General features: G+C 37.8%; 1 protein-coding gene across 4 annotated transcripts in view; it reads right to left on the bottom strand.

Moving 5' to 3' along the window:
• Positions 1-2,496: 2,496 nt before the first annotated feature.
• Positions 2,497-25,006, bottom strand: part of KIT (KIT proto-oncogene, receptor tyrosine kinase) — an 81,366-nt gene continuing 58,856 nt past the window's right edge. For 2 of the 4 annotated variants that reach the window (XM_077136890.1, XM_077136891.1), the window contains exons 8-21: positions 19,364-19,472; positions 17,494-17,687; positions 16,135-16,241; positions 15,916-16,042; positions 15,524-15,628; positions 15,328-15,438; positions 13,924-14,074; positions 12,026-12,114; positions 11,405-11,532; positions 10,324-10,446; positions 6,877-6,988; positions 6,664-6,763; positions 5,925-6,030; positions 2,497-4,800 (exon numbers count right to left, since the gene is read on the bottom strand). In XM_077136890.1, the coding sequence (XP_076993005.1) occupies positions 4,675-4,800; positions 5,925-6,030; positions 6,664-6,763; positions 6,877-6,988; positions 10,324-10,446; positions 11,405-11,532; positions 12,026-12,114; positions 13,924-14,074; positions 15,328-15,438; positions 15,524-15,628; positions 15,916-16,042; positions 16,135-16,241; positions 17,494-17,687; positions 19,364-19,472 (1,688 nt within the window). In that variant the 3' untranslated portion in view covers positions 2,497-4,674. The remainder of the gene's footprint in view (positions 4,801-5,924; positions 6,031-6,663; positions 6,764-6,876; positions 6,989-10,323; positions 10,447-11,404; positions 11,533-12,025; positions 12,115-13,923; positions 14,075-15,327; positions 15,439-15,523; positions 15,629-15,915; positions 16,043-16,134; positions 16,242-17,493; positions 17,688-19,363; positions 19,473-25,006) is intronic. The other 2 variants (XM_077136892.1, XM_077136893.1) reach the window with 1 other exon arrangement.

Raw genomic sequence — 25,006 nt, 5'->3', positions numbered from 1 at the left:
AAGTCCTTTTTCTTTACTTCTCTTCTTGTTCCCACAAAGCAGTTGTGCAGACCCCAGACAGAGTGCCCAAGGGAACTTTTCTAGTTCCCTTTTCCTCAATGCTCCACCCCCTAGCGTGAAGTGAACCTACCTTCAAAGGTCCCAATATGTAAAAATTATGTGTTCTATTTTCTTTCTTTCTTGGATCCATTTCCTGCCAGATGGCTCTCTCCCTCCCTCTCAATGCTGATGGGAAGTTTTCATTCAAAAAGTATTAATCAACCACTCCTGAAGCACTTTGCTAGCGGCTTCAGGAGATTCTGAGATGGAGAACATCCGCACCTCAAAAAATTAAAACTTGGTATAAAGATGGCAAATAAACTTCTCCTTTGGCTAACTCCACTAGATTTGTTTGGATTGCCTGGATCAATTGAAAATTCTAAGGCATTCTGGCTCAATGGCAAATGCTATGATAAATGAGTGATATTTTGTATGGACATGGGAGTAGCAGATGCCAGAACAGAATGACCAGGTATCTGCCATTCCCTGTGAAATGGACTTCAGGTCTGGATTCAAATTCTGACTCCATGTACAGAGGATGGGGGAGGGGGTTATGCACAAACTTGGGCAAGTCTTAACTTCTTGGCAATTTAATCTCAACATCAGGATAAGTAAATATTTTAACAAGTAAATGACCACAGTGAAACCAGTAACGCCTAGCACTGTTAATTGCTTTCAAGTCTGGATATAGCAGGATGGGGAAGAGATAAGAACGAAAATAATTACAGAAAAAAGCAGTAAAGATTTTAAGAGCCTTAAGAAGTATGAAGTTTTATGGGAAATCAGAAGCAGCTTCCAAATGAGATTATTTTGCTGGTCTTGAAAGATGGGGTCTTGTTGGGGAGAGAGCAGACGATACAAAGTGTGAGGAAATGTAGAAAAAAAGTGGAAGTATATTTATGGGACGAGGGTGTCAGGAGGAAGGCAGGCTGAACAAGAACAGAAGTCTTGATTTCTGGCTGAAAAGTTGGGATTTCAATAAAATACAGTTAACTCCCATAGGCAAAGTAAAACCTCACAGCGAACTAGTACAATACTGTTTGCACTTAAGAGAAAGACAAATAGAAGCATTATACAGTATATTTTTACTGTATAATTCCACATGGGGTGACAACTGGGTTATATCTGTACTTGAGCACTAATTACATGTTAAGTAATTCCTTCCTAATAAGCCTAATTAACCAAGATAAAAGTTACCATTTCAGGCACAATTACATATTAAGCACAGAAACAAGGCCCATTTCACAGGCTCACATTAGTGCATTGATATAGTGACTAACATTACAGAACTGAGATTTCAAGTACAAATCTGCTTAACTTCACACAAGAGCTATGTGGTAGAGATGGGATTTTTGAGCCTGGACACCAAACACCTAATACCACTTTGCTATCAAAAGCTGGGCCAGCGAGGGAAACAGACTGATTAATATTGGGGTCTGTCTACTGCTTCCAACTCAAGATTTCACACACACGAATAAAAGGCTGATGACATTCACAAAGAAAGGACATCTTTGTTCTGTGGTCAATTAGCATTCATTCTCATCTGTAATAATGTAATGAAAATCATTTCACTGAAATGTGAGTCTTATTTTTCATTGATTGACACATTCCTGTTCACATAATTTTCCTCCTGATTTTAAAAGGATTCCTTATTACGGGTCAACTTTCACCGCCTTCCATTTCCTTTCCATTGACACTTCTGCAGGTGTAGATGTCAGGTCAATAAAGAAAGTCAAGACTGATGGTGTTTTCTGTGCCTAACACATTCTTAATAGGATTAAGTGATTCAGGGTAGTTCTTTGTTCCAAGCCTCTCTGTAGTAACACTAGTTTAGGAAGTACACTTCCTGGTCACACAGGATGCTCCAGCCACAAGACTGTCAAGAAATAACAGGTACAAGCAAATGATGGCACTTAACTCTGCTCCAGAAGCAAGAGAGAACAAGGATTACAGGATGGAACATGGAGACCTTGTTATGAAACAAGCTCTCTTCAAAACCCAAACCAACAACAATACAGCTCAGCTCTCTTGGGATTCCAGATATCAATGCTGATAAATTCTTAATTTTTAGGTAATCTCTTTTAAGAGGAAAGATGGCTTGTTATATTAGATTGAACCACATGAAATTGCTGTTTTTTTACCATTATTTGCCCACAAACATGGTCATTACTCATGAATCAACCTAATAATAATCACAGCAAATGAGTAACATTTTCAAAATATTTTCTATACTGATGTTTTAATGTAAAGAGACCTTGAGTATTGAGAACAAAATGAGAAATATAGAACATTTAAATTCTTAATGTGTCCACTGAGTTTACAAGTATATCTCAGTAATCTGATAGTCTGGCATATATCTTATACATTCCAGGTACAAATTTTTTGAGTGTCACGGTGAATGCACTTTAACACTTTAAAGCTTAATTTCACTAAGCTTGAAACAATTAAAAACATCCATTTAATATTTACATTTTTATTAGAATTCTTCAGAACTGTCAACAATTGGACAACATATCAGGAAAAAAACACATGGTACACCAACATCCTTTAAACTTGCACCACTTACATATTTACACATAAAGTTACTGTATATATAAAAAATATTTTCAAGGACTTATGGGTGTGGAAATATTCAAAAGACATTATTGCTACATTTCAATATTTACAAAAAAAGCCACAAAATAATTTCAAACATCAAGCCACTGCAAAGAAACATCTGATGTAAAAAAAAATTATAAAAATATAAACTTTCAAGAATATCCCAGACAAAACTTTCAATGAAGTGCCCCTGAAGTACCTGGACATCTACAATTATCAGTTACTTTTATTTTTATTATAATCAAAGTCAACAGAAACGCAAAGGTATTTTTCAGACAAAATATAGCAAACAGCGACAATCTCTAACATGACAACATTACAACCCCCAAACTTGTTAACTTTGGAAAGGTGCAAGAGCATAGAACTCCAGTGCAAACGGAGATTTCCAGATTAATGGCCACAGTTCTCTAAATGTTGCCTAAGGGACATAAGAGGAAAAAATTGTGGAGGCAACATATCTGAATCTTGCAAGACAACATATACCTTGCCATGTATACATTTATCTCTTACAGTTGGGCAGTTATTAAAAAAAAAAAAAAATCAAGAAAAGGTAAGCCACAAGATATTATCCAGGCTACAACCTAAAGGGCAAAATTTAAATACGTTTTAGTCGGACAGTAACATTAATAAAGTTTAAGGAACAGGTACAGTATGTTGAGTATAAATAACAAGAGTGCTTTAAGTGCAGGTGGATTGCAAATAAATAGGTACTTAAGCACTCCACTTCCTAAATGCCTCTATGTAAGCTCTTGGCAAGTTATTCTAGACAGTTATGTGAAGAGAAATAAGAGCAGTGTTGTTGATGAAAGCCAAGTCCTTTCTTGGGTATTGAAGTACCCTCTTGGGTTCAGCGCAAGAATATACAAAAAAAATTTGTCTACACACATATACACACATGCGCGTGTGCACGCACACACACACACACACATATACTGGCCCAATGTCCAGGACATGCCTGTAAGGAGGCTATATCTAAATTTTATTTCCTGCTACATAAAAATCCAAACTGAGACAGTACTGTTTTCTCACTCCTGCTGGAGCCATGCAGTAAATCAGTAACTTGGTCAAACAGCATCAAATCCATTAAGAGCAATGCCATTCTAAAGCTGGTAGACTTTTCTGGAAAATCTATAGAGCAAGTTCATTGGCCAAAAAAAAAAGAGAGGTTCTTTAAGACTGTGCTTGGCAGTTACGTGTTTTTTGTTTTTTGTATTTTTTAACTGTTTCCTTCGAACTTGTATGGCTCTTAAACTATCCCTATACAACATAGTGGACACAGGGCTGGGTTATACACAGAAACTAAACTTTGCAGGTTTTCACCCCAAAATATATGAACATGTACAATTTATAGATAAGTTTATAGAAATGCTGGCTGGGGAGGCCTTCTTTTCAATTCAACTCCCCAATAGCAAACTCTATTGAAAAATCAGGTCAGTAGTACAAAAGCTCAGGCAGTGGTTCACAGCAGCATGTCTTTTTTTCATGCTCAGGGAGCATTTTTTCATGGCCACATCTCATTCCTAGCATAAAAAACTAATTTTCCTTAGCCCAGTTATTCAGACTTCTGCCCTTTGTTTCAATAATGCTCTATTTTCCACATAAAGGGCTTAGATTTCAGCTTCTGACCTTGTAACATCAACACATCATTGTGGATGATTAGAAAGGCCAACTGTGACTACTGTTCACTTATTCAAATTAAATATCAAACTTACTTTTCCAAACAGTTAGAGAAGCTTTCAAAGGAAAACGGTGTGTCTAGCCCATCCTGCCCTTCCCTTCCTCCAAATCAGAATTTTTTCATTTACTGGGCTACCTTGCTATTGGGAATATATATATACAATTTCAATCCTTGCAATGGGATGGTGGCTGGTGACAAAGCTCATCAGTCACTAAAGTGTGCTCATAAGGATGGGATGGCAGTGGGGAGCCTACCACCCTGGAGTGGGATGCAAGCCAAAGGAAAACAAAATGACCATCATGGAAGCCAGAGAATGATGATCATGATGGTCAGGGAGACCCCCATACATGTATTTTGTTTCAAACATCTTCATGCACAAGCAAAGGCTGGGTGGAAGAAGCGCTGCTGCCGACAGAGTTGATTCGTATAGAATGATCCATGGGGTTCTCTTGTTTAGGGCTGTGGTTTGCAATGTTGAAGTAAATCTGAAGAAAACAAGTCCACAGTCAATAAACCAAGCCCTGCAATGAACACAGCAGTAAATGGCACACGTACAATTCCAGGGTCACAAAAAACTGATTCTCAAAGAGCAGAGATTTAGAAGACCTTGCTAGCCAGAAGAGAACTCCAGTCGTCAAAACAAATTACAAACTTTATTTTACTCCTCATTTTCCCAATGTCTGATTACACAAGTAACGGGCAAAAAATGTTCAAGCCTAGATCTTTCTAGGGAAACATCCTAGAAAATAAACACTATCTAACCTATTAAAAAGTTTTATAAATTTCTATAGCCAACTATGACCCAATAGCAGACATAATTTGCTGAGAAATGCGAAGCCCTTCTAAGGGTCTCACATAGAGAATCAAAGCATTTGGATCGAAAATGCTGTTTAATTTGAAATATGCTTTTACATGCAGAGGCTTTAACCCAAAAGTTATCAGTAGCAAGCTTAAAAAAAAAAAAACAAAAACAAAAGATAGCTCCAAGCACATAACCCAGCATGAAAAGCAACTTAAAAAAATCTGAGTCAATGCGAGGATCACTAATTCTTCTTAAAAAGCAGGAAAGGAAATAAAGGATTTTACTTTTCATTGCCCCCTCTAGGAAAGATCTCCCCAGCTTCAAACAACTCTCTTCATTATATATGGCCTATGGGCATGACAACTCTGCCACTTTCTGGGTATGCCTGTTTGAGCAGAAGCCTTACTGCACTACAGTAACAAGCTCTTTTCTGTGCTTTTCTTCTAGTTCAGATCACCCCAACTCTCCAAAGAATGAATGGACCTGCCTGACATGTGAGAGGGAGAACATATTGACCCCAAGACCAGCCTTTGAGGTAGAGGAGGAAAATAAGTTCAATCCTTACAGAAACTTCTACTTCTATACATCTGAGTGCAAAGCACACACACCACCCTTCCCCCACTTCATCTCACATCTTTTTCTGGCCCAGAAGGGAAGAGCTGGATAAAAAGACCTAATTTCCACTGCTTTTCTTCCCCACTGAAGCCCAATTTATAACCCAAGTCCAGGAGAGTATGGGAACCCGAGAGAGGGGACAGAGCTGGAACCAGGAGAAGGGTTTTCCACGCCCAAGCAGAATGTACTCACATGATTGGTGCTATCTGAAATCTGCTTCTCAATTAGCTGAACAATCTGCTTGAAAGTTGGCCTCTTCAGGGGATCCGCATCCCAGCATGTCTTCATTATGTCATACCTGCAAAACAAGAGTCATTTACTATCATTCTTCAACAGCCTTAACTCTCATAAGGTACATGCCATGCAACAATTTCAATAATTCTAGGGCTATTCAACTAGATGTACTGAATGACAGATGCTTAAAATTAAACACATGCATATATGAAATGCTGCCAAAACATTTTATATTTTTGGTGACAAGATATGAAAATAAGCTACAGAAATGACATCTGACCAAAGTGTCATAAAAAGGAGCCAGGCATTAGATTATATATAGATACAGATATGTGTCTGGTACTAGAATAAAAATTTAAAAAAAAAAAAAAACCTATGGGACCACACTACACAAACAATGAGCCCTAAGTTAAACCAGGGACTACAGATAACAGTACAATTACAAAAATGTGCTTTTATCAATTCTAACAAACGTATGACACCAATGCAAACACAAGGTGCTAATAACAGGGTGGTATATGGGAGTCCTGTATTTTATGCATAATTGTTCTATAAACCCACAGCTTTTCTTTAAAAAAAAAAAAAGGAACCCAGTGGCATTTCAAACTGTGCTAGTACAAAACCTCAACATCTGGGTTTCTGACTTGAAAAATAAAAAGGAAACATGATCCAAAGGAACAACCATCTTGGCTCTTACATTTCAGCAGGTGTATGTTCAGGGCTGAGCATTCGGAAACCTTCCTTGATCATCTTGTAGAACTTGGAATCGACTGGCATGCCAGGGTAGGGGCTGCTTCCTGAGGCACAAACAGTTTGCAAATTAGTGTGAAGCACAAGCAAGCAGGACTGATAAAACCTCAAGAGGATGCTCTGCATCTAATCAAAGTGACTTTGGCAAGGATCATTTTACCTAAAGAGAACAGCTCCCACAGAAAAATTCCATAGGACCAGACATCACTCTCAAATGTGTACACACAGTTGAAAATGCTTTCAGGAGCCATCCACTTCACAGGTAGTCGAGCCTGTAATAGAACCACAACAGATTCAACAAAGTAAAATAAAAAGCTCAAAATACTGAACTGAAAATATTTCCATGCATGCTGCTCCTACTGAGATACAGAGGTGGGAACTTGACTACCATCTCACAAGAATTTTTCACCTACAGGACCTCAAATGATCTCAATCGCCTCTGAAATAAGTGGCTCATGATTATATTATCCCATTTTAAAGATGCAGACACGTACTCAGTTTAGCTTGTATTTAAGAGCACAGAACTTCAGAGAAGGCCCTGGGTTCTAATGCTGGCTGCACCACTGGTCTTGAGTAACACAGATTTTATTAGTTGCCACTGAATCTTATGCTTCCTCTCATCTCTTAATAATGTAAACATGGCTGCCTACAATAAGGACTACATTTCCCAAACTCCTTTGCAGCCAGGTGTGGTCATGTGACTCATACTTTGGGCCACTAAGTTGTGTTACGTGGCAGCTTTAGTTGGGGATGGGGTGTGGTGGGGACCTCCTTAAAATATAGCTGCCTCGAATCTTCTACCTCCTTTGTTCTTTGTCCTTTCCTCCATTCTGCCTCATGGATATGATGGCTAACTACCTATGGCCATTTTGGACCATGAAGATGAGAGCTAAAACCAGGGGTGGTAAAAAGTGGCAAGGTGGAAGAATTGGCCCAAGCACTTCATGAAAACCTCTATACCAGCCCTGGCCTGCTGGTCCTAGACTTTTTGTACTTTTATTTTGGGTTTTCTGTCACTTGTAACCAAAACTATTCCTTATGAATACAGTGAGAAAGTAATTTAAATATTTGTATTAAGCTTCAGTCTCTTTTGTAAATCAAAAATAATACCTCCAATTTCATGAGTAATTTTATGGCTTACATGAGATAATATGGGTAAACGTGCTTAGCGTAGTACTGTTGGATTCCCTAATATCTGAAGAAATGCCCAGCATAAGCCAGTACCCAATGAACAGCAGTGGTTTGTGATGACTACAACTATTCTGAGGTGGTGAGTGGCAGATTTAGGGCTTACAGTCAATTGCTTATCTCCACGTCCTGGATTCCTAATGAGATATTCTGGATTCCTAATGTACTATAACAACAGTCAGTCCTTCCCATAATCCATTTGGGACTGAAAACTGGGAATGTACTTTTTCTAGTCTTAAAGTCATTTTAGAAAGTTAAAAACAAAAAAACAACTTCCCAATATCCATTCCTAGATTTTATATTAAAGCCTCTTTAGGTGGCTCTAAACCTGAGATCCATGGGTATTTTGAATTTAGGGATTTGTGACCTTGGAAAGGGAAAATATTACATCCTTATCTTTACTGACTTCTAGCTGATATTTAACATTCCCTTCAATTGTGAATGAAAGCGACAAGCCACACTAGCATTAGCAGTGCCTGTGGCTTTGTCTCTAATAGTAATCACAGATATCCTCATATTATATTTACAGTATTTACAGGTATCTCAAATTAGTATCATTTACATTCTTCACCACTTTGAAATTATCGTAGTTTTTGATGCACAACTAGGTGCTGTTTTTCTATGTGATGAGGCACATGTATTAATACAATTTACTTTTTAATTTTTTGAAAACTGTTACCTCAATTTGATCAATTCCTCTGCTAATCCTATGTATTTTATATTTTGCAGTTAAAACCCTATTTGGACAACAGATCCATGTTTCCATGGACTATGAGAAAGGGGCCTTGGCACTAAGATGATTGAGAACCCAAGTGAAAGGGAAGAACTTTCAGAGACTTAGGCATGATAAGGAAACCTCAAACAAGCACAAAATTTGGAGACAGTAATATGTTGAATTTTTTCCTTGTTTTTAACTTGTCCCATAAATTCACCTTACTTAGCTGTTTTGTGAAACTGAAGTCTGTGAATGGTGAATTCAATAGACTTGAGCTGGAGTCCAGGTTCTGGAAGCCTGTTGGGGCCTATCCAATCCTTGTGAATTCCAACTAAGATCACTAACCACTAACAAGCTACAAAGAAGTTGTGATATAACCACTGTCATGATTATTTAGAACTGAAGTAGAGAAAGACCGATAAAGAACAGTAAGAATAACAAGTGCCATTAAGTATTGCCTGTGATATACCTGGCAGGGTTCTAAGTATTTGCATATATTTACTCAATCTTCCAACAACTTTAAGAGGTAGGTGCCAGTATTACTCCCAAGACGAGAAAAACCAAGGTTGGGAGGTACTGGGCAATTCTTACCAAACACTGCACAACTACTAGAGGATGGAGCCCAGATTCAAAGTCAGAAAGACTGGGTTTAGAGACCACTACCCCTTTGTCCTTTTCCCCTTTTCCAAATGTCAGAAGCCTGGGTCCTGATCCACCTTTCATGTCTCCTCCAAATACTGTACCAGGGTAGAAAGAAGTTTGGCTTTAATAATGCTCATGATGACAACATCTAGCCTCAGAGGAGCTTTTCTGGAAACACATGCTTTGGTCAGGAGATAAACACAGCAACACTTTAACAAAGCCAAGTACAGCCTTCCAAAGAGATGCCACGGTGCTGAAGGAGAAAAGATTGCCCCCTCTCATAAGGGACACAAATATCCAACTCCAGGAATAAATGTGAACTGTAAAAACGAGCCTGGGATAATAGGCCGAGAAAATATACATACATAACTATATGGCTTTGCCCATGCTAATGGGATACTGCTCTATAAATTATGGGCTCTGGTTTCAGCCTCTGCTGACCTATGTATGTTATTTCAGACAAAAATCACAAAAAATGTGCTTTGGTTTGTCCAACTTTTAAAATAGGAAGATACTGCATTCCAGGCCAGGAGTTTGCTCTGAGGACACAATGAAAATTGGCAACAAAATAAAGTACTTTGAAATAAATTACAATCTTCTTTAAACTAATTAATACTTATGAACCTATTTAATTGTTCCCTATGGATTATAAGACCCAACATTCTATATAGTTAATTCTGAACATTATCTTAGATTTTAATCTTTTTCACAAGGCATGTCAATTTCAAAAATTTTTCCTGCTGTGACCTTCAGGTCCACATTTTTTACACTTGAGCAAAATTGAGTTCATTGCTATTCTCAGGCTATAATGAAAATTAAGGCTATTTCTGTTTCCTTCCCATGCCCCACAATTACACAATTAGAATTAGGAATTCTATTATCAGAATGTTAGTTGTAGTAATGTTCAGCATACTATGCAAATTTTGCTGAAGTACACTTAATTTGACTGCTAAAATGCATATTGCAAGCAGGATTTGCATTGTGAAAAGCACAGAAAACACTTTTTATCAAAACTTGAACCTAAAATCTTACTAGACTGTCAAGCCGAGAGTGGGTACTTACATTTCCTTTGACCACATAATTAGAATCATTCTTGATGTCTCTGGCTAAACCAAAATCACAAATTTTTGTTATTCGACCATGAGTGAGGAGGATATTTCTGGCTGCCAAGTCTCTGTGAATACACTATTAGGTTGAGGGAAGAGAAGAAAACCATTTAAACTTTAACTTTTAAAGAATGAAAACTATTTTTAATAGATTACTGTGTATATTATAAATATCCAACACTTTTGTTTTACATTTAAACTATTCTGTGCACCAAAAATAAAAATCAAAATTATTGCCTTGAATGATATTCGTTTTTGTTTCACATTGTTAGAACCCTAATTACTATAATCACTTTCAAAATAACGCTAACAATTTTTTTTTTTTAGAAAGCAAGTCTTAGGACTGATTTCATTTATAGGAAAACATCATGAATAGTCTTTATAATAATTTTTAAACTGAAAATTTATTTTGCATGTATCTCTGGTGCCCTTTTATAGTTTATAAACTTCAATTTCATATCTCCCAAGGATGTAAGGAAGAAGCCCTTTATTTCAGTCATCCTATATCCTTTTTTAGTTTAGTAATTGTTTGGAAATGTCACCAATGGTGCATAAGAACAGACTCTTTAACCTCATTCTATTCTGTCTGTCCCATTTCCAAGGGAATTGTCTCATCCCTCAGAGACCATGTTCTCTTCCCAGCCCCATCCTTTCCCCCAAAGGCTTTATTTATTATTTTAACTCCTTATTCTCTCATACTTCATAAGCCATACATATATTTGGGCTCTAACTTCAATAAGGCCCAAGTATCTGCTTCATTTTGTTTTCTAAGAGCAGATCCTATATTTTAAAAGGCAACAGTTTTAAATGAATGCATTGCATATTAAAAAAATATTCATGGAAAGCTCATTTAGACAGGCTTGCACTTTGGAGCTTGTAAATTAGAATAGGAATTCTAACAGTTGGAGCATGAAGAAACTAAATTTCCTCTGCTTTTGGATACCACACTTCAAAATGACACTCTGCATTCTAACTATGACTCTACAATGCTCCGTTCTGAAAAGAAAAGAATTCTTCTGAAAGTCACTCCCACTTACGTTCTTTGAGGCAAGGAAGGCCATGCCCTTTGCCACCTGGTAAGAAAAACTCAGCAAGTCTTCAAGATCCAGGGCCAATTCATCATCCTCCATGATGGCAGGGGTCACATCTCTTTCTATATATGAACCTGTTAGGAAGAAAGGAATTTTTTTAGCCAACTAAAACCTTAAAGGTGAAGAAATAAAAAGACAGTGATATTGACAGTACCAATGGCTGGTAACGAATGAACTGATATGAACTTGCAGGCAAATCACTACTCCATGTTGAGTAAAGGCAGGTGTGTTGAATCACAAAGTTAATATTCACAAAGTTAATATTCACAAACCTGGCCTGAGTTGTATAATCCTTGGGGAAGAGGAGTGGTCTTACATAAGATCAATTCAGAAGTTCCTTATATGTAGTTAGATGTAAAGATACAAAAACACCCTGACCCCAAATATCCACCTGCAATCGCTAATTGCTATTGATATGAACATTTTCTGTAAAGAAAAACTGGTCACCACCAAGGATGATTTCATATTTCACAGCAGCATGATAAATCCTCTGTACATGAAATCGATTTTAATGCTTTTTTCCCCCCTAAAAACACTGTAAAGATGTGTATAATACCAGGCACCCACCTATTCTTGCAGATCTCCTCTTGTCTGTTTTGGTTGGGACAACATAAGAAACTCCAGGCTTCATGTCCATGTACTCATTAGTACTATCGCTGTTAGGAGAGAGGAAACATTCATCAAGTCCTAATTGTTATCAACTTGCTATTAATCTTATTAGGGGAAACGAGGGAGCACCAATAGGGCAGACTCTATCTCACCATTTCCTTTTTTTACATAATGGGCTGATTTTATTTGAAGAAAGTATGCCAAGTTTGAAAGGAGAGTTTGGAAATCTTGTTCTGGAGGATATGAGTTTTTAATATTCAACATCAGCATCTAATCCCTAGGACCGAGATGACCTCTTTTGAGTTCAATAAAAAAGGGGACTCGGGTTAGCAATGTCCCATTTCTAGACACTGTGGATTTAGAGAAAAACAGAGCGCCAAAAACATTATTCCACATTACTTCAAACTCTCGAAATTAGCCCCAGGAAACAAGAGGAAAGGAAGACAAAGAACAAGGACTTCAGAGACGTGTTCTGGGGAAGGCAGAGATTGTTAACACATAGCAACTGATGGGAGAGAAGGTTTAAAAAAACCAAGTTTGGTTCAGATAAACACCAATAATTTGGATGATTTTCTGAACCATCTGGACCTCTTGAATCTGCAACATTTGGCTGGAGACTCTTCAAGATTTCTAGTACTTCCTGCTTCTGATTAGCATAGAAACACCATGACAACAATCTCCTTCAGAGTGCTGGTGGTTGCAATTCCATATGGGATCCCAAAGCACAAAGAACATCACAGGGAACTGAACAATGTAGGCCATTATTTCAGAAAGTTAAAAAATAGATGGGGCCAAATCTTCAGCAATAAAAAAGGGGGTTCATTCCTTCATCCAAAGGGCTTATGTACTACTCAAGTGTACAGGATTAAGCAAAACTTCTTTCATCCGGGGTTTTAAACTTCAGCCAGAGGCACAAAAAATGGCTTTAAGAGGCAATTGTCCACCAATAATATTTACTGAGGTCTCCTTGAGGATCAAGTGTTCAGAGTTTAGGAGACATGGTCCGACCACTTCAGTACATTGGAGATAGAGCAAATAAAAAGGAGAGGAAGAATCTACCACACAACTGCAGAAATATACAAATATACAGTGTGAAGAACTAGCATTTCTGTTGGGCTGGGTGAATCTGGCAAGCCTTCCTGAGTGATGGATCTTAAAACGTTTGCAAAGAAAAAACAGACAAGGTTTGGCAGAGAAGAACTCTATTCTGGTTGTAGGTCAAACATTCTCCTTAAAGGAACTGAAGGTGCTTTACACATCAAATTCAGAATGATTATCAATGATAGAAGAGACAAGAATAAGGTACAGAATTTTTTTTTCATGTGGCAGAGCAGTTATGCCTTTTTATAGCATGGTAACAAAAAAAAAAAAGGAGGGGTGGGAGCTAGGTATATAGAAATAATTCAGAGGTAGATGGAGAGAAGCCTACATGTAGAGATATTTTCAGAGCTCTTTGCCATTCTGTTAAAAGTTTTAAAGGAATTTACTGTGACAACTTGACAAGCTTTGGCATTTTCCCTATAAACACTGTCTGACTGTAAAGATGTATATAGTACCAAGCTCAACAATATAAAAGGAATGACACATAAGAACAGATCCATGATAAGAGAAACAGGTTTAGAATCCATTCGATGGAATAAAACTAAAGCTTAGAAAAATGCTAAAGATGCATTCCAACAATAACAAAAATTTAAATTAAAAAACTCTTTGGACTTTAACCACATTTAAATGATTTAATAATTCTGAGTTTGTACCTCAAAATTCTTTTTAAAGAATCAGCCCTGATTACAAACCCTAATGACCCCATGAACTGCCTGTCAACAGCCGACTATTTATGTAAATCAAAATCTTCTTACCACGAAGACTCCTTTGAATGAAGAAGATTCTTATAAAGTGCCGCCTCTGTGTGATCTTCCTGCTTTGAGCAAATAAATGAATCGCGTTTTCGTCTCAGAAAGTTCAAAAGATCACCATAGCAACAATATTCTGTAATGACCAGGGTGGGCCCTATAAGTATAAAAGAAAAGGTTAGGAAGGGGTGGGATGTACAGATAATCCTGACTCCCATAAAAATACCCAAGGGTGATCACGTCCATTAAAATTCAGTTTAAATGAATTAATCTACTTAGTACCAGTACAATCCTATCTATTCCCGTTGCCTATGAAAAAGCAGCATTAGGTGGAGTAAAGTTAAACGAGTAGACCCCTTTTACTTGAATTTATAAATGATGCTAATGTTTGGGGCCAGGTGTTATTGCTGGTTTTACAGATAGTAGTCACTGTCTTCGAATGTTAATACGATTATAGAGCTTCCAACGTGAATCTTTTGATTCACTTCTGTTTACAGCAGGGCTCACAAGCTTTCCGTAAGTTATTATGGAAATGATGAAGAGCACAAACTGTGGCATAATAGGAAAATCAACGACATGGAACAGCCAGCTGAGACAAGATTGGGAAATGGGTGAGAACCTGAAATGACAGGGCATCAACCTATGTTTTGAGCACTACCAGTCGAAATTTTTCTCAGTGTTATGAATGCCTAGAACTGCAGCTCTGAATAGGTGACTAATTGATTTAGGTAGAAATTTTCCATGAACAATTCATGATGTGGTTAAGTGACATTTATGGAGGTTGTTTTGAGAAATTATGTAAAGCTGTCGAAATTTACTGTGAATCTACGCAGATTTCAAGAAAACAGCTCGTTTAACACATCTTTGCTCCTCTCAACTAAAATGCTTTCTGCAAACATCACAGAGATCCTCGAGGGGAGGTTTGACCGATGCTTCAGAACTGGAAATTTATTTTTACAGAAGCAAAATTCTTGCCCCTTTTGATGTCTATTTGAGAACCGGTAAGCTTAGACGCCTAGTTTTAATTACAGTATGCAAATGAATATCAACGCTTTAGTGACCTAGTATGATCTAGCAATATATAAAGCTTGTGAGATGAGAAGCAAAGCTTTCTGGGCTAGACGAAATATTCAAGAGGTAAGTGCTGTCAGTGGGACACATAAGACAGTAACTAGGATATGTCCTGAACGGTCCATACCACAATGATAAAACTAACATACACATTTTTTTTAAGAACAGCTCTCTTAAAACAATAGCTAGCAAGAGATAGCCATATCTGGGTAAACATCTTGAAAGGAATTTATAATCAAGCACTGTCCAAAAAAAAAAATTATTTTAATTTTTTTATTATATTAAAATTTCCCCTTTGATAATCTGACAGATAATAAAAGGCAATTGGACATGCTTTACCTCCAATGGTGCATGCTCCAAGAAGATTCACAATGTTCATATGATTTCCAAGGTAACTCAGGACTTTGAGTTCAGACATTAAGGCTTCTCGTTCAGTTAAATGGGCACTTGCTAAAATAAGAAACATCTTATTTTTAGCAAAAGCAAGTTTAGCAAACTGATGTTGAGCACATGCAGTACCCCTGCAAAAACTTACGTTTGAGCATCTTCACAGCAACAGTCATCGCAGCATCTGATTTAATTAAGCCGTATGCAGTAGCCTCAACAACTTTCCCAAAGGCGCCAGCACCCAAGGTTTTCCCTTTAACAGTTAAGACAACAAGGTAAGGGGTGGTGGTAGTGATGTTGGGATTGAAGGACCATTTGTGTAATTTCAAAATCAACTAAAGAGTTAAAGACAATTTTGTCTCAAGACAGTTCCTTATAAAGCGCTACTCTGTATCAAATCTATGAAATGTAGTGAAATTTCACAGAAAATGCTTGTTATTTCAGGTAGAATAAAACAAAGGAAGTTACTGGGGTTCCCTAAAGTCATTGTTATGGGTATACGGAAAGGGGTTACATGGAAAGCCCCTGTTTCACACTTACCAAAACTCAGCCTGTTTCTGGGAAACTCCCATTTGTGATCATAAGGAAGTTGCGTTGGGTCTATGTAAACATAATTGTTCCCATTTATCTCCTCAACAACCTTCCACTGCACTTCATACATGGGTTTCTGGGGGAGAGAGAGGGAAAGATACGTCACCTTTTATGATGAATGTTTCAGTCATTACCTCATTCAGGAAAGTGAAGGTATTAAATGGTTACCTTTAAATATTTGTAGGTAAGAATCACCACAATGACACACATCATACCAGCTGCAATCACAAAGCCAATCAGCAAAGGTGTGAACAGGGTATGAGGATGGATTTGATCTAAAAGGGAAGAGAAAAGCAGAATTGCAAACTGTTAGAGCATCAGAAACTACCACAGCCACAGCCACCCACCACCAAACTCGCACGCTTCCCATCCTATAACAAATGTGGGTCTCAAAGTTTTGCCTCAGTCATAATCAACTACTCTTTGTTATTCAAGTGAATCTTTAAAATACAGCTTTAAACCAGGCTATTGTGGAAGAGAAGCTGCAGTTGACATTTCCATAGCACAGGAATAATTTTATTTTTATTATTATTTTTTAAATGAAAACAATATCATCTGAATGACTTTGTATTTCAACAAAATTACTGCCCTGGACAACTTTAAGAAAACGTTTCCTTTATGGATGGTTTATATTTTCTTTATGCTTTTACTGCATTTCCCAAATTTACAGCATTAAGCATCACGACTTTCCTTCATAATGAAGAACATTTTTAATGTGTCCTTTTCATAGCCCTGTCTGAAAAAAAAAAATCAGTGATGTAGAACAATGTAAGATTCTTCTCCCCATTACTCAAAAACTTAAAACACACCCCTTTTTTGGCACTAGCCTTTGCCAACTCAAGAGTTCACAGCGAAACTTAGGTGCCCGGTTTCTTTGTCTTCCAACTTTATACCAATTCATCAATTCTCCCAAAAGGACCTTTTAACTTATGTTAGAAGAGCTATTAACTCATGAATCAATTTTTTTAAAGATTTAAAAGAAATAGCTCACAGCCCTGACTTCATAAAAAAGAGTGCGCTCACTTTCTGACATGGTGTTTGGCAACGTATTAAAATAACCAATTTGGGTGGTGCAACGGTGGCTCAGTGGCAAAATTCTCGCCTGCCATGTCAGAGAACCAGGTTTGATTCCCGGTGCCTGCTCATGCAAAAAAAAAAAAAACAATTTTAAATAAGTGAGATTTTAAGTTGTCCTAATTCTGTTTGGGGAATAAGGTAAATACACTTCTCACTTGCTTTCTGTATCCCTTTTACAGTAACTCATTCTTTCTATTTATATAGATAAATATATACAGGCATATAATTATCTATTAAATATATAAAGGAACACAGTTAAAGTTGCATAGGTAAAAGCATAAATTATGTAGTCTTGTATGGAATGAAATGTAGTGAGTTAGATGACAGTACAGTGCAATGTTGGTATTACCAGAAATGACATGGCTAATGATGGAATGGACTCAAAGTCATGATTGAAATGGTAGACAAGAACCTAAACATCCCCTTAAATTGGATTAAAAAGAAATATACCTTTGTTGTTACCTTTAAATGCAAAGTTAAAATAGGCAGAACTCTTGCCCACATCATTGTAGGCCTTACACTCAACCGTGCCATTGTGCTTGAATGCACTGGAATCTATGGAACTTTGAACCACCAGTCTTCCAAACGGTGGCACAGAGGAATTTTGAATCTGCACATCCACTGGCGTAACAGGAGTGGAACATCTAAGGGGGAGAAAACAACAGTCCTGGCTTACTCTAAAAAAAGGGAAAAAAAGAAGAAACATCTTGTATTTGGCTTACTCTTAAAACTAAATCAAAAGTTTGTCATGGATAGAAATTTCCTTTCACAGCCATCAGTGTCTGATGACGAATGAGTCCTTTGGGGATGCAGCAAGTGAGAAAAGCACTAGGCATGAGTGGAGAGGAGGAGAGGAGGCTGTGAAGTTAGGTGTGGGTTCAAATTCTGACTCAAACACTATTTGCTTGAGCTCTGACAAGTTACTTAAACCATCCCAGATGCAGTTCCCACAGCTGTAAAATCGGTCGGTAATACCCATCTTGGAGGGTGACTGAAAGGATAAGAATCGAATGAGACAGAATGCCTGGCACATATCCTAGCACACAATAGATTTTATAATAAACTTTTAAAGGAATGGGGATTATGAATGACTGAAAAGGAAGACTGTGGCAGAGCATAAAAAAGCCTACAAGGGTTAAGGACAAGGTAATACCCAAACTGCAGTAGCGAGAGCCCCGAGCCTTATAGGGAAGCCCGGGTTATACAACAGGTGGCAAGGCGACTGTAATTGAGGGAGCAACTCCTTGGCAGCCAGACCCTGGCTCCAACTATCCCCATATTAAACTGCCCCTCCTGTGCTTGCTTCATTTTTCTCCTTAATATGTAATACCTATCTAAATTACTTGTTTATTTTGGCTATTGTCTATCTCTTCCCATTAGGACATACATTCAACAAGCAGGGACTCAGGTATGTTTTTTACACCAGAATATTATCTGGCACACAGTCAGCACTCCACAAATACCGTGCAATTAGTCAATGTGACTATTGGGGTTGCTTCCACAGTGGGCATACTTTCCAGAGGTTTCGAACCCTCACCATTGTTCCCCACAGAAAATACCACACTAAAAATCGACGGAAGACAACCGTCCTGTGTAACCTCTTCCAAATTGCTGTGATAAAAATAAAATTTCCATTATCATCCTGACTATTCAATTGTGATATTAAACTGGGCTTTTAGAGCCTGGGCATAAAATAGCACTTGATGAATAAAAACAGCAACATTGACCCCATTTTAGTCTTTGGTAATATGAAAGGACAATTTAAGGCTTAAATTGTGGACTGTACAGGAGAGGAAGCGCCACGCCAGATGTGTTCTGTTTAGGGACTGGGTACCTAATCAAGGAGAAAGTCTTTTTAATACACATGGCTTTAAAAATGCCATATGTATATTGTAATTGCATGATCATTACTTTTTGGTAACAAGGCAATTAACTTCTGCGGTAATTTTTTCTCAAGATAACTACAGCCACATTTCCTACACATATTACCTCTTGTGTATAGAATGGAAATCTAATTACTTTGTCCAGGAAAATTGTCCTATCTACCTGCAGGCTAGAAATTGTATGATAAATCCAAAAAGATAACCACCAAAATAGAGGAGCCACTCAACAGTCATTTTTTTTTCCAGCAAACAAAACTAATGTCTACTAAGAAAAGTATAGCAATTATCTTCCCTAAAAAGCCACACGGATAGGAAAAAAAAAAAAAAATCAAAACAAAGCTTTAAAAAAAAACAAACGTGAAAACATGTTTAAAATTCAACTGACTTGTAGTCCATCCCTCCTGCATTTTAAGAAGTGCTAAAAATAATCATCTCACCTCTGCTCTAGACAAAAATACCAATCTATTGTGGGCTCTGGGAATCCTGCTGCCACACACTGGAGCATGCCATTCACGAGTCTGTCAGAAGTCAGGATTTCTGGTTTTGCTGGAGGAAAAGAGAAAAAGAAATGGCCATATGTCAGACTGCTGAAACCTCACCAAGATCCAGTCCGCTCTCCTTCTAATCTGTAGAATCACTGTGAGGCTGACACAGACCCTGTGGAGACAGGTTGTTCAAATGGGAGAATCTGAATCGGTGAGCGGAAGGTTCAGGCAAGAGGGTGGGGGGGTCAAACCAGGGAAGACATTTGCCAGACCGAGCATGGACTGTCCACTCTGCAGGTGCAGAGGCCCCTGAGAGCTCTGTGGGTAATGGAGTGGCTGAAGAGGAGTCAGATGACCATCTGGAGGGTTTTTGCTTTGAATGCAGGGGTATACTTGAATGATTCCTTCTAAACAAAATTCGAGGATTCCAAATTGTTCTAAAGTAGAACTCTTGTTTAAAGGATTCCCTGCCATCAGAATGTCAAGTTACTGTGAAGACTGGAATGGATGAAATGAGGGGGAGTTACAGGAAGAAAGAAAGCCCCACTTTTTCTCAGGAATGGGGGTGTGGGGCTTTAGAGGGGACACAGATAAAGAGATGAATCATTTTATTACGGAGATGGCAAAACATAAAGAGTAAAATATTATATGGGCTTCTAATCTCAAATTTTCATTTCAAATGCAAAATATGGACAGAAAATTGGAAGAGGGAACCAGCCCAAGAGCTTTACTCCACATATATTTAAACCTGAGTACAATCATCTAATAAGTCATTTTCAGCAGCAGGAAGGCTCTAATTTGACATTTCTCTGTAACTACAATAATCAACTGATATTCAAGTGTGCCCTAAAGCATTGCAAATTCTTGAAATTATTTCCAACGTGAAAAGAAGATTAATTTATGTTCAGTTCTGTTTATATACTTGAAGAATTCTATTTCTTTGAGAACAAGTAAAATGGGTATCTTGAGGGAAGGGGTGGTGGTGTGCTCACGTGCTCACCCTGTACCCTCAAGGGCCATGGCATTTAGGGTGCCTAGTCTGAAGACAAAACTATGGTCCATATTTGTACAAGACAGACCTGAATTTCAGAGCGCCAACACTTACCAGTTCTCTGCCCCTCATCAACTTTCTGAATCTCTGTCTAAATTTCCATGTCTTTGTGTAAAATGGGAATAATAACAACATTATTTTATAGGGACTTTGTGGCACTTAAATGAGATAGAACATATAATATATGAAGAATGATTTAGAGAATCAAATAACAGATTATTGTTATTAATGATTCGGTTACTATTTTTTTTATCAGAGCATCCACCCTCCTTGGCTAATCAAATTGGCTATACAACAAGTGAACTATATTATATTGGCTAATCTTCAATGATCTAAAAACTGCTTCTTTAGGATAGTGTGACAGTGTGTACATGTTTTATAATCTGATGCGCTGGACATTCAATATCAATTATGTTTCAACTGATAGGGAAAAATATGTGGTGAGAAGGAAAGACTGACAGATCAGAAGCTTAGGAAGTTTATTTCCCCACAGGAAGGTAATACTGATAAATGACATCTTTGTAGAACAACCTCTCAACACCTCACCTCCTTGGAAGCAAAAACAGGTTGGCGGGGGTCCACAGTCTACATGCATGGCACACCCACCTGTCACTCAACCTGGCCCTGCTGATGGGCAGGCCATTTGGCTAACACACACCCAACAGTGACACTCCAAAGCAATCTCAAGGTAGGAGCATCCTTGAGAGTTTGGATCCAATGCCAGCTTTACAAATAGAGCAAGAAGACAAACCATCATCTTGCGAAAGCATCCATCTGGCAACTTTCATTTAATTATCATGGGCAACTGTGTGATTGGGCTGAAAAGTAGGACATAGCACACACATAAGAAAAACAGTGGAACCTTTGTAGAATGCTCTTTGTTGGTGACTGCATGTACCATATGACAGGGTCATTCCGGATTTAGTTCAAATGTCACCTCCTTTTCCAAGCCCTTCCCAATATCTCTACATCAAGTTGGTTCGTCTCGTGCCTCCCAATCCCCGCAGCATTTAAGAGCACCTGCCACTGTTATGCCTTATCTTGGTTTGCCTCCTCCATCAGACAACACATTCTCAAGGGCAATGAGCACACTGTACTGATTACACTTCTGACTCTCAGAACAGAGTCTGACCCATGGCAGACCTAGTAAGAGCTGTTGAATGATTGTCACCCAAAAAGAACAAACCTCTCAGATACCAAAGCAATCAAATTACAAGCCACAAGAAGGGACGTGGGGGAAACAGCCTCACGGTGATCATTTTCTTATATAGCACAACTACATTTTGGTGATAATGGGCCATAAAATAATTTTGGCCATTTGAACTTCTACTGAAATCAGGCCATTTGAATTTCTATGGGAAATACTGAGATTGCTGATGAGTGAAGCAGGTCTACACTGAGATGGCAAAGATAACTGGATAGGACTCAAAGGGGAATTGAGGTCCTAAGACAGATTTACTCATTTCTACATTTCTTTTATCACTCATCCTTCCTAATGCCCATTATGCCATATGATGCTTTTTTATTGGATTTAAATATTAACAGGAAGGAAAAAAAAGATACCTTAAGATGTTATCTCTGGGCAGTAGAGTTATGGATAGTATCTATTTTATACTTTTAACTTATTTTCTAATTTTTTAAACAACGAAACATGGAATAATGAACCTATAAAACGTTTTTTAATTAAAAAATTGGCACAACTCAAAATTCCATAATCAATTACATTTAGCTTTGGTTACAAGTGCTCCAGGATCCAAGCCTTCCAGCGTGACACCTGGTAGCAGTTATACAACAGCCATGGCTGGCAAGTTGTATAGCCCTGCCTGGCCTACATGTTCCTGTGTGCTGGTTAATTAGGCAGTTTTTAAAAAGCTACTATCACAGGTGTACCATAACCTGAGGCTAGTTGAGCAGCTTTTGTGGCGATGGGCCTTAAGTTGGCCAATAGAGATCAGAGGGGCCTCAAATTTCGGTTATGCGTTAGAATCACTAAAGGAAGCAGTTAGAAGGCAGAATCCTAGTTCCCAACCCAAGATTCAGTAAGTCGAGGGTCTGGCTCAGCAACCTGCTTTATTAAAGCATCTCAAGGGGACCCTGAACAAAGCTGAGATGAGGGGGAGGCAAGAAACACATAAGAAGCAAAACTGAAGAGAGTATTCATTCTCAAGGTTTTTCAAAGACAGAGATGGCACCTGAAAGCGAGCGCCTCCTTAAATTTTGCACCCTAGGTGCTTCTCTTTACTCAACGCAAAGTCCCAGTCCTGACCCTGATAGTGGTGGTGAGAGACCTCATTCAGAAAAGGCTAAGTACAGTTTGGGCTGTATATGAAAAGTTATAGTATGAAAATGCTTAATGCATAAAGGGTGAGCTAGGTATAAATCTGATTCCCAAAAATGAAAATCTGGGCTCATCTACATTTTGTAAATGCTTCAATGCCCAGTGTAATGCATTAAAAATACATTTTGCTTTAGAAGATGCATCAATCCTCTCCAATTCTCAGGTTAAATCTGAGCGGTAGCTTTTTAGATATTCTGCAAGAAGCAATATACCAAATGACAAATCCCCTAATTCCTCCCAAGTTAGAGGTTTAGATAAGCATAAGTGGTCTATAACTTATGTATTTCCTGTGGAGATAAAAAATAGCTTTTGCTCCTTTCAAAGCATTATGGACCTGAGTATTTCTAAGGTCTCCACCACTCATCAGCTGTTAGGCAGATTTCAGAGAACTTGTAATTCTACTGAGAATTTGTTACTTATGCAATTAAAAATCCTAACCATTCATTGATCTTACTCCACAGATTTGAGATCTTGAAAATATTCATTTTCACCACTATCAGGTCCATATGGGAGGCAAGAACAAAATGAATTTTTAAGAACACAGCACGGATAACAAGAGCTGGAGATGGGGAAGAGATACTACAAATAACTGGTGGGGGTGGGGTGGAAATTTATTTTATTCATCTAAGTGTGGAAAATATGTTTTTGAGCACAGATCTTCTCTCACCACTAACTACCTCCTAATATAAATGCTTATTTGCCAACACGCCATAATCAGCAGGAAAAAGAATACAGGCTTAAATCTCCAAATAATAAATGCAGAAGAATCAGAAAGATGAATATTCTGCTTTTAACAGAGATGCAGCAACACTTCAGCAATTAATCAGTACCCTGGTTTGGGTCTGGGCAAACCCACATTCCTGTCAATAATGTTAAAATAAAGGAATAAAAATCAGCTAAAACAGTAGTATGAAAAGTTATTTTTTTACTTACAAAAGAAACAGTGTGTTTTTTTAAAAAATCCCCAGAATAGATATTTTGATTACATATTGTTTTATATATTCTTAAAGATATCTAGAAATTGGTCCAAGACTTTTAATAGAAATTTATCAGATGAAACAAAACTGGAACTGTATCATTATAGCTCTCTATAGCAGAGCACCTATCATTAAAAAAAATTCTCCTAATGAAGTGATGTTCCTAAGTCAAAAGTCAACAAACTTTTACTGAAAAGGGTGAGATATGTAAATATTTTAGTCTTTGCAGGCCCATATGTTCTCTGTTGAATTTTTACTCAATTCTGCCATTGCAGCACAAATGCAACCACAGACAACATGTAAACAAAAAGGGCATGGCTGTGTTCCAATAAAACTTTATTTATGGACACTGAAATTTTTATTTTATTTTATTTTCTTGAGCCAAGGAATAGTCTTCTCCTTTGTTGTTTTTTTTTTTTTTTTTGCCCCCAACCATTTAAAAATGGTTACATTAAAAAATGTAACTGCCATTCTTAGCTTGTGGGCCACATTTAAAAAAAAAAGGTCTGCAAGCCAGATTTGGCCCATGGGCTATACTTGGCCAAACCCCATAAACTATTTTAAACAGTTATCCAAAAGATCTTCCAATCCCTAGATTAAGTTGGAAAATGATGAAGCTACTTAGAGAAAGCCCTTCTCAATCAGAATCGCTGTGTTGAATTTAACATTTGCACCATTGCTGTGCTGACAAAGGCATGCCCAGTGCAGGGGGCCAGGGTGAGGGAATTCGTACATTTACCCCAATGCAACCCTGCTTGCTGCCAAGGAATGCAGGCTTGTGACAAATGTTATTTTTTCTACTCTGTAAAAGTAACTAATTTATTTTACTACATGTAATTCAGAAGTGGAAGAGAAGGCTACGGACACAAGGTGAGCAAGAAAATTATTTACCTATTCTTAAATTTATATCAATTTTCATTGGCTTATAGGTGACCCTGCATATATCTGTAAAGAAAGAGGGATAATTTGATGTAAAAACACATGTAGTAAAACTGAAAAGGAAATCTCTATAGAGAAGTTCCACTAATATTAATAGGGACTACTCCCTGCCATTTTTTGTAAAGTATGTCCAAGAATTCAGGGTCAAATCTAGAAGTTTTATACAGTGACAGACCCAAACCCGGATCTCCAGCTTTCCCACCATAAGCCTAAAATTTGGTCAGACCACAAAAATTGGGGCAACAGTGGGGGACAAGGATTGAGTCAGATGCCTTGTTCTCTATCAGGCT

The sequence above is a fragment of the Tamandua tetradactyla genome, chromosome 19 (assembly GCF_023851605.1).
Source record: "Tamandua tetradactyla isolate mTamTet1 chromosome 19, mTamTet1.pri, whole genome shotgun sequence".
Classification (NCBI taxonomy): domain Eukaryota; kingdom Metazoa; phylum Chordata; class Mammalia; order Pilosa; family Myrmecophagidae; genus Tamandua; species Tamandua tetradactyla.
Note: the sequence above shows the minus strand (reverse complement) of the source record. Positions and strands in the feature narration are given on the sequence as shown.